Source organism: Myotis brandtii, unplaced genomic scaffold, assembly GCF_000412655.1.
Source record: "Myotis brandtii unplaced genomic scaffold, ASM41265v1 scaffold708, whole genome shotgun sequence".
Taxonomy (NCBI): domain Eukaryota; kingdom Metazoa; phylum Chordata; class Mammalia; order Chiroptera; family Vespertilionidae; genus Myotis; species Myotis brandtii.
This window is the reverse complement of record NW_005370777.1, coordinates 3727284-3738096: the sequence shown is the minus strand read 5'-3', so window position 1 is coordinate 3738096 and position 10813 is coordinate 3727284. Positions and strand designations below refer to the sequence as shown.

At 40.1% G+C, this 10813-nt stretch overlaps 1 protein-coding gene across 2 annotated transcripts in view; it reads right to left on the bottom strand.

Annotated features, from left to right (window-relative positions):
• The window catches only part of CDK17 (cyclin-dependent kinase 17), a 65975-nt gene that overhangs the window by 40677 nt on the left and 14485 nt on the right, over positions 1-10813 (bottom strand). The window contains exon 2 of one of the 2 annotated variants that reach the window (XM_005882359.2): positions 6445-6591. In XM_005882359.2, coding sequence (XP_005882421.1) covers positions 6445-6562 — 118 coding nt within the window. In that variant the 5' untranslated portion in view covers positions 6563-6591. Of the gene's footprint in view, positions 1-6444; positions 6592-10813 lie in introns of those variants that run through there. The other variant, XM_014530040.1, reaches the window with a different exon arrangement.

Below are 10813 nucleotides of genomic sequence, written 5' to 3'. Positions count from 1 at the left end.
GGGGGGGGGCAGTTAGGGGCGATCAGGTAGGCGAGCAGTTAGGAGCCAGTGGTCCCGGATTGTGAGAGGGATGTCTGACTGCCGGTTTAGGCCCAATCTCAAGGATCGGGCCTAAACCAGCAGTGAGACATCCCCCAAGGGGTCCTGGATTGGAGAGGGTGCAGGCTGGGCTGAGGGGACCCCCCCAGGGCATGAATTTTGTGCACCGGGCCTCTAGTGTTCTATAGTTATGGAAGATGTAACCAAAGGGGAGAACTGAGAGAAGGGTATAAGGGACCTCTCTGGACTGCCTTTGCAACTTCCTTTGAATCTATATTTATTAAAAGTAAAAATTTTTAACTTTATTCTGGTTACTACTGGAGAACAGATGACAGAATCAACAGAAGGGAAACAGAAGAAGACTATTACAGTACCCTAAGCAATAAATAATGGTGGCAGAATCGGAAAATGGAAAGAATCGAGCAGCCTTAGGATATATTATAAACTAGAGGCCCGGTGAACGGATTCGCAATCCGGAACTCCTCAGGGGATGTCAGACTGTCAGTTTTGGCCCGATCACCGCAGGCCAGGCCGAGGGACCCCGCAGGTGCATGAATCCGTGCACCGGGCCTCTAGTATGCATGTAAGATCTTTGGTTAATCTCTCCCTGCCTTTCCCCCTTCTCCCCCCCTTCCCTCTGAGATTCATCAGTCTGTTCCATGTTTTCATGCCTGTGCGTTGAGCATCTGCCCCCTGGTGGTCAGTGTGCTTCATAGCTACTGGTTGAATGATCCAACAGTCGCTTAGGCTTTTATATGAATAGATAGGCAGAACCAAAAGGCCAGCAGACATGGCTGCAAAATTACTTTCACATACACTCTTCCACCCAGCTTTTAGTGAGGATCAATATTAAAAACATCTATCCAAAGAATACTTTTTAAATCTCCAGCAGAGCAACTATTAAAAATATGAAATATGATATGTGAAAGAACAATAACTGGACTCATAACAAGTATATAAATGGCTATCATTAATTGTGAGCTTTTCAAAGTTATTTATATAGCAATTAATTGGCAAGCTACACTAGCAGAGGAGGGGAGTACAGAAAGGTAAAGGAGAGAAAAGAATCAAGGATAATGCTTAATTTTTAGCTTTAAGTTATTTTCAGGCTAAAATGAGGGAAGTTGGAATAGAAGCAGATTTTGGGAGAAGAACATGAAAAGAATTCTGGTTTGGTTATATTACATCTGACACTCCTATTAGACATCTCTATGCATAAGCTAAGCAGGCATCTGAATATGAATCTAGTGATCCAGATTAAGAGATACAGATTTAGGAGCTGACAGTCAGCATACACACATGCTGAAAGCATAGGACTGGATGAGGTCACCTAAGGACAGTGTACAGAGACGAGAATGGGAGGCATGAGAGAAATCATAAAATATTCTAATATTTCCAGATTATGACAGCACTTAACTGAAACAGTTCAATAATTTATTTTTAAAAGCAATGGAAACCTTAACAACATTGTATGAAGTAAAATAAGTCAGACACAAAAGAACAAAACACTGTATGATTCCACTTATATGATGTACCTTGAATAGGCAAATTCACAGACAGGAAGAAAGTACAAGAGTGGTTACCAGGGGTTAAGGGGAGGAGATAATGAGGAGTTGTTTAATGGGTACAGAGTTTCAGTTTGGGATGATGAAAAGGTTCTGGAGATGGACAAGTGTTGATGGTTGCACAATAATGTGAATGCCATTAAAATTGTATACTTCAAAAAGATTAAAATAGTAAATTATATGTTATGTATATTTTACCATTATATTTTTTAAAAAGTAATGGAAATCTATATGAAAAACCACAGTAAATATATTAGTTCCAACTAAGGATTTCCAATGATTTCTACATTGTAACATAGCAATCAGTATGATTCCATTGAGAAATTTATTTGGCATCTTACTTATTTGGATCTTCCGATGATGTGAACTATTATGATCTGGAACATTCAATTTCTTAGTCCACTCCACTTCCTGTTCCCAATCCAGTTCTTTTAAACACTTTTATTAACCTCATCCTATTCCAGACCGTACATAAATACAATAGGTCGGTGCTGTTAATCTCATTCTATCATGGACTTTGTGCTGTTGGTAGGAATCAGCTCTACTTACAACCCTCTATCATCACTTTTGTCAAACACTAACTGTGACTGCTACCATGTATCAGATCAACAGGAGAAAGAAAGAACCCTGGGAATAAGAAGAAAGGCTCATAATATTAATTTATTTATGAAAAATTAATCTGACAGCTTTTTAAAAATTTAATATTCAATACCTTCTCAGTTACCAAAAATTTAATTCTGATGTGCTCAGAATTCTTTCTCCTTGCAGGTACTTAAAAAAATGTTTGTTATACTTTAATTTAAAAAATGTTTAAATTTGTGCAAAATTTTCATTTCATATTTAGGAAAAATTGTATTGAGTTAAAGCCAGTATGCTTAAATCAACCAAGTTTGCAAACTGTCAACTTGTTTTTAACATACTAAATAAAAATTCAAGATTTCTCTTCCCTGGATTCAATCTACCTATTAATGTGCAAACCACTAGCTTATCTAGACAGGCGCTCTAATGTGAACTATAATTATATTAAACATTTCTGAGTTAAAGTCTAAAATGACTAAATGACCAAAATGACAGAAATAATATATCAAATTCTATTTGGTTGGAGGTAGAATATGTATGAGTGACAGTATATGTGCATATATGAATAACCAAATGCATCATAATTTTTCCAAGATTTTTATACTATTATCCCCATGTCCTCCATTCAATTTGTTCTAGAGTATGCATGAGAACCACCTACCTATACATAATGCAAAAGTTAACAGGATTGTGCTCATGAATGTGACTGAAGATACAGGAGATCAAATACAGGTTCAAAGTCAGTTTACGTAGGGAAATTATAAACTAATTCATCCTCCTCCCAAAGCTGGCATTGCCACTACATGGGTATTAAACAAAGCTCACTTGCTTCACAAACTGGTTACATCGTATGTGAGAAGATCATTTAAAGAGGATTCATTAAACCATGTTCAGAAGTGGACTGTGTGTGTCATCTATTTTAGGAACTTTTTATGCTCTAAGATAAACTCCATAACGTAAGAATATGATGGAACCAACTATCAGGAACTGATAGATGACCAAAAAGGTAGAGAATCTTTGTCAAAGCTCCTGATTAAATCTATGTGCTGTTACACATAGGTAATAAGAAACAGCAGATTATAACTCAGAGATAGCCTATGTTACCAGCAAGCTCTGCAACTCAAGAGGAATCAGTGTCTACTATGACATCTTCAAGTATTATTTCAAGTAACTTGGGCTAAGAGGGAAACTCAAGAGAGTTACTATTTTCCTTCATTACTACCTGTTAAAGTTATTATAATAAAACAAAGTGTTAATAAAGTAAACAATATGTACTACTGAAAAAAATATTTCCAACGTTTCACTGTTATAATTTAAGAATGTTTTACAACATTTAGACCTAAATATCCCACAAAATTTGCAATTAATATAAAATGTTAATTAGCTATATTGCACATAATATAAATGTGTCCCAAAAAGCATCCATCGAGATATATACTGTGCTTATTTTACTCCTGCACATCACTGGAAAATAGCTGGCAAGATTCTTCAATCATAAGAATGAACGGGCCCCGCCCCCCGCGCCGGCCCCACCCGGAAGCGTCAGTGGAGTGGCCCGCATGGAGCTCGAGCCCCCCTCCTCGGATACCACCTCTGCGCCCACCGCGCTCTTCGCCTGGGGTGCAAATAGCTATGGGCAACTTGGCCTTGGTCATAAGGAAGACGTGTTTTTGCCCCAACAACTGAATGACTTCTGTAAACCTGTGTGTCAGGAGGATCGCGGGAGGAGGGGGCTGCTCTGCTGTTGTCACAGATGGAGGAAGCCTTTTCGTTTGTGGCCTGAACAAAGATGGGCAGTTGGGGCTTGGTCACACGGAGGATGTCCTATATTTTACACCCTGCAAATCCCTCATTGGCTGTCCCATCCAACAGGTGGCCTGTGGCTGGGACTTCACCATTATTCTCACAGAAAATGGTCAGGTTCTATCGTGTGGATCCAACTCCTTTGGCCAATTAGGAGTTCCTCATGGGCCTGGAAGATGTGTGGTTCCCCAGGCCATTGAGCTCCTGAGAGAGGAGGTTGTTAGTATTGCTGCTGGACTGAGGCATGCGTTAGCTGCTACAGCAAGTGGCATCGTGTTCCAGTGGGGAACTGGTTTGGCATCATCTGGACGGCGGTTGTGCCCTGGGCAAACCCTCCCACTGTTTTTGACAGCAAAGGAACTGAGCAGAGTGCCAGGCCTAGAGAATTCTAAAGCAATCTGTGTTGTTGCTGGGTCAGATCACTCTTCATTGGCAGAAACTGGCAAGGTGTTTACCTGGGGCCGAGCAGACTATGGTCAGCTAGGGAGGAAACTGGAGTCTGAGGAAGGCTGGAGACCAGAAAAACAGGGTTTGCCCCTCCCCTGCTCGAGACCATGGGAGAGCACGCCTTCGTCTCTGCACTGCTTAACTGGAGCAACTGAGATCTCCTGTGGCTCAGAACATAATCTGGCAGTGATTGGGGGGTGTGCTACTCCTGGGGCTGGAACGAGCACGGCATGTGCGGGGACGGCAGCGAAGCCGACGTCCAAGCCCCGAAGCCTGTGCAGGCTCTGCAGTCGTCACCAGGACTCCTTGTGGGCTGTGGGGCTGGCCACTCCCTGGCCCTCTGCCAGCTGCCAGCCCTCCCTTCCCCAGATGTGTAGTTTTTTTAATTATTGCCCCCCCCCCCCCCCATTTCAGGGGTGCAATAGAGTCGGTTTCCTTCTTGTCTTGGTATGTCTAGCACTCAGGGGATGGCCTGGGACTCAAAAGGGAGTGACTAACGCTGTCTAGGTTTGCCCCCCCCCCCCCCCAAAAAAAAAGAATGAACGCACTGGGCTTAATAAGAATTCAAAGAGAGCCTGAGAGAATGAAAAATTTTGTTCCTGGAAAGAGTAAAAGTTAAGACATTATAAAACCATCTTTGAGATTTGACCCAAATGCAAAATGTTTCCCTCTTAAATGTAAGTAAATTACATTAAAAATTATTTTAAATTTTCTAAAATATTCATGTATAACTCCTCTCCCATATTACAAAGAGCCACATAACCTTGAGTAAATAATGACCCTTTGGAGGAAAAGAGATACACTGAATATTGGGTAGAATAAATTACTTACCCAGAGTCATACAACTAATAAGTGTGTTAGTACACCCCAAATTCTAACCCATGAGTTTTAACTTAAAGTCCAGACAGAGCCTTTTCCATTTTCTTGTTGTCTCCCACAACAAATACATTTGCATTCAGCTGGAGGGGGTAAGGATATCCATGTTTTCACCCACTACCACGAATCTCTCATGGAATAATTTCAGGCACAGACACAGAAGGTTTACCAAAGAATCTTCATACCACAACAGCGGCAGAAATTACTAAAAGCTCCTTTCTGATTGTATAATGACTTCCATAGGAATAGTTCAGTTTTGAGTATGTAGTCTTATTCTATAAATTTTAGCAGGAATTTGCATTTTAATCCACTCAATTTAACAAGCTCTTTTTATATCTACATCTGGGTACTACTTTACATTATAAAAAGAACTGTCAAATGTGTGAAACATTATATGCCTATCTACTTTAAGTGCCCTCAATACTAGGGCAGATTCTATGGTAAATATAAAATAAGAAAACAGTAAGATTCACTTATGTAATGAACTTTGTCTCCCTTTTTTTGTTGTTGATTTCAGAGAGGAAGGGAGAGGGACAGAGAGACAGAAACATCAATGATGAGAGAGAATCATTGATCAGCTGCCTTCTGCATGTCCAATACTGGGGATCAAGCCCCAACCTGGGCATGTGCCCTTGAACAGAATCAAACCCGGGACCTTTCAGTCTATAGGCTGATGCTCTATCCACTGAGCCAAACCGGCTAGGGCTGAACTTTGTCTTCTAATAGTCAACATGCATACATACAGTTATAAACTATAATGAAGCCTCAAACAGAAATTTCACATTCTCACTATGCACTTTTAAGCTGTTTTAACAGGTTACAAGAATAACAAAAATACTTAAACTTTAATTTAAAAATAGTTACTTAACTAGGATATTATTATACAAGGTATTCTTATTTAAGAACCAATAAAAATGGAAAAATAAATGGGACAGAATTCATCACAGTTAGAGACCAGGTACAGTAGTACTTGGAGTAAGACTGGAACATTCCAATAAGCAAGCAAGCAAGTTGTGCAGTCTCGTTTCCTAAGAATTAGGGACCCACAGGGAAAAAATAAACAAAAGGAAGCTATCAGGAAAGTAAATTGCATTCTATTTATAAATCAAAAGCATTCCCCCCCTAAAATAATTACCATTATCCTTGCTGCTATTTTCTTCAATAGTCATTTGTTCAGCCAATTCAGACAATGATTCGTCAATAGTCTGGCTTCCTCGAAGTGTGAGGGATAGCCTTCTCTTAAATTTTTTCATCCTATCGATTGAATGTGACTTGAAATATCCTGAAAGAACAGAACAGAATGAACACAAAATTAAAGCCATGAATACTTTACAGCTCAAGAAAAATGTTCTACATTTATTAACAATTTTCAAAACAGAAAATGAGACATTTCCACTTCTGCCAAATATCATGAAATCCAACCACTTCCTTAAAAAATCCCCTCACTCAAATTAATATTATATTTATATAGAATCATCAGAAGAGCAAGAATTCTACAAACTAGAGGTTGAGATTCTAGTATCACAATTATTTTTAGTATAGAAAATTTTCCTAAAACATGTTTTTTAAAAAACAATATAGAGAAAATATCAACACTATTTTGATGTGTAGGTTCTATCATCTTAACTAGTAAAGAGAGAATATGCAAATTGACCGTCACGCCTTAACGGTCAAGATGGCTGCGCCCACAGTGGAGGCAGGGATTCCATAACACAAGATGGCTGTGCCCACAGCGGAGGCTGAGTTCCCATACGAGCCTTAACGAGCAATCAGCAGGGACCTGAGGCTGCGTAGCACTGGGTTGAGGCAGGGTCCTGAGGCTGCGCCCCCCCGTCTGGTGGGGCTTGACAGGGGACCTCAGGCCATGGCCCCCGCCAAGCAGGACTTGACAGGGGACCTCAGGCCGCGCACCCCACCCTGGGCCGGGGGACCTAAAGCCAGGTTACCTGAGGCTGTGCCCCCCACCCGATGGGGCTTGACAGGGGTGGGGCCGGCCAGGTCTGGATCTAGCCCAATGGGGATGAGGCTGGCTTGGTCTGGGTCTCGCGTGATTTTGAGGAGCATGTGGGTGGGCGGGGACTTGACTCTGGCTCCCATGGCATGCCCCAGACTCTGACGGGAGGAAGATTTTCATATACATTTTACTAATTTTCTTTCATTTCTGATACTTCTATTATAGAGAAAGGGAAAATAGCAATATTAAAATATTTCCTGTAATTAATTCCCTTTTAACGTGCACAAATTTCGTGTACTGGGTCACTAGTTATAAATAATGATCATTATATTATAACCAGTCAATGGTATCTTTAGATAGGAGGAGGTGAAGGGGTAGGGGAGAGAATAATGAATGATGTTTGATACTTTGTGAAACAGGAATTTTCATTTAGCCAAGATATTGGGGATTTGTTTTGTGGGGTTTTTTTGTTTGTTTTTTTGGTGTGTGGTTTTGGTTTTTTGTTTTGTTTTGTTTTGTTTTTTGCTTTGATTGGTTATCAGGAGTCTCTTTCTATTATCATAACAATGCCAAATGGTATCAAATGCCTCCCCCACACTTTCGTATTTCTTAACTCATGTAGTCTTCCTAACTCTAAGGAGTAGACTACACTATTTCACTTTTACAAATAAACAAATAGGCTCAAAGAAGTTCCCTGACTGAAGTAAAAAAATTAATGATAGAACTGAGATTTAAAACTAGAATTACCATTTACCTTTTTCCTCCACATTTTCACATCTCTGAAATCAGGATGTTATCTCACAATTAACCCTTTGAGTGCCAACCAATATCCTAGGAACTATGCTAAAATTGCCAAGGCATTTTTGCTGATTTTACAGCAGTTTAGGAAAAAAATTATGAAAATTAGGCAGATAAATGCCAGTGGTCAATTTTAGAACTACAAACATTCGGCATCATAAGTAATCTGCACTTAGGTGCCATCTGTCAATAAAGAGTGAACTACTAGCATCTAATAGTGACAAAGCAGGAGGAGCACCATAGCGCTCCCGGCACTTTGGGGGAAAGACAGGAGGAGCGCAATCGCACTCCCCGGCTCTCTTAGAGGTTAATGGGATGTCAAAATATAACTGACAGCTTTCTTCTTCTTTTCTTTTCCCCCACAAATAGGATTTTTTATTTGTCACCAGTAAATGTCTGAATTTTAAGCAGAGTATTGGACTGGGGGCTCATACTCATCAACTCATTCAACTTGAGCACCTGTCTCATCCTTAGTAACTTTTCCAGAACTGCTGCCTTCACTATGAAGCTCCATGAATTTTTCCAATTCAGGCTTTGGCTTCTGCATTTTGACTTTTCTAACTAAGACATTATGGAGCGGATAGATTGACAAGCTTTATCTATGCCTTTTCCAATGCTATTTGGAATCAATTTACTGATCACTTCTTTCAAGTCATTTGTCTGCACCTCTCGGGTCATGACAAGAGGGAACGCAGCACAGAGTATGCCTATCTCCCTTCTCTCCTGAATCTTGTCTCTTCAACTCTTGATTGACTCAGAGGCTCTACGACGACTTCAAACTAATTTTTTCACTACCTTTTCAACTATTCTCAGCAGAATCCTCAGTCTGACACAAGTTGCTCCATCATAGGCAGAAATGGAGGTTTAGATGAGATAATATGTGTATTTCAACAAGCAGGATGAATTTATAGGAGGCAGTCAGTAAATTTTAAGAGTTGTTTCCAACTAAAGAAACCTGTAACTGCAGAACATAGTTAGCCTTTATAATCCTTACCATTTGTTTAAAACATACTTGGTATTTAAAGTGAACTGAGCTACTGCCAATTTCATCTACCCTTTTGTTCCTATAAGAATTTATACTAGGGACACCTTCCTTTGTAAGGCATCAGAATTTGTGCAGGAAAGGGGTAACTCTTCAAGCTTGAGGGCTCAAACTCTGCACATTCCAAAGAAAGCATTAGCCTCTGACAGGTTTCTGGGAGATAATCTCTGAGCCCCTGGAATATCCTGCCTGATAAGTCTCTTTGTATACCTGAGATCTTGGGCCATACCAGGTAATTTATGTCAATAATGTAAAATATGGTAAATGGCTGTTTTTGTATGTCTCAGGTTTGGGCCACACTATATCACTTTGACCTTTGGATAGAAGAGAGAAGAAAGAAGCTGCAAATGAACAACTAAAGACAATAATGTGGGTATGTCCATGCCTACGAAACTAACCCCCAATAAAAACCCTGAACACCAAGAACCAGGTAAGCTTTCCTGGTTGACATCACTGCATATATAAGGTTATCACACAAGGCGGCTGGAGGAATGAAGCATTGTCCATGCAACTAAATCCACTAGGTGAGGATAACTGAAAACCCACATGCTTTTTCTTGGACTCCATCCTACATGCCCTGTTCCCTTTGCTGATTTTAATCTGTACTTTTTTGCTATAATATACGATAATCGTGAGTTCAACAGCTTTTCTCTGATTTCTGTGTCCATCAAGCACGGGTGTGGGTCTTAGGAAACCCGAACACACCCTCATTCAAGAAAAGAATTAATTCACAGCCCTAGCAGGTTTGGCTCAGTGGTTGGAGCACTGGCCCACAGACTGAAGGGTCTTGGGTTTGATTCTGGTCAAGGGCATGTACTTCAGTTGCAGGTTCAATCCCGGCCTGGTCAGGGTTGGGGCATGTGTCAGAGGCAACCAATCGATGTCTCTCTCACATCGATGTTTCTCTCTGTCTCTCCCCCTCCCTTTCACTCATCTAAAAATCAATGGAAAAAATATCCTCGGGTGAGGATTAATAAGAATTCACGTAACAAAGTAACATACTATTCCAAACTGCACTGTACTATAAACGCAAAATGCACACTGGATTTTAAAGACAGTATTTAAAAAGAATGTGAAAATAACTCATTGTTATACATTTAACATGATAAAAAATATTTGGTTAGTAAAATGTGTTACTAAAATTAATTCCACTTTTTACATACCTGCAAAATATTTTTACATTAAATATAGTTTGTATTATATTTCTATTGAATGCTGGTATAGAACGTTAACTATATATGTATATATGTATGTATGTATAAAACAAAATAACCTTTATTCTTTTCTAGTTGTTAAAAAGATCTCTAGCTTTTTTGTCAAAGTTAGATCAAATTTTAAAAGGTAAAAGGGCAATAAATGATAGATAGCAACTAGAGGCCCAGTGCACAAAATTTTTGCACAGGTAGCATCCCTAGCGGCTGCTGGCTGCCTGCTGGGGCCTTCATTCCCTGGCTCTGGCCTGGGCCTTCCTTCGTTCCATGCCGTCCCCTTGTGGTCAGCACACATCATAGCGAGCGATCAAACTCCCGGTCCATCGAACTCCCAAGGGGACAGTTTGCATATTAGGCTTTTATATATATATAGATATCTTCTATCCTATATAATAAAAGGGTAATATGCAAATTGACCCTAACAGCAGAACGACCAGAAACGACCGGTCACTATGACACACACTGACCACCAGGGGGCAGACGCTCAATGCAGGAGCTG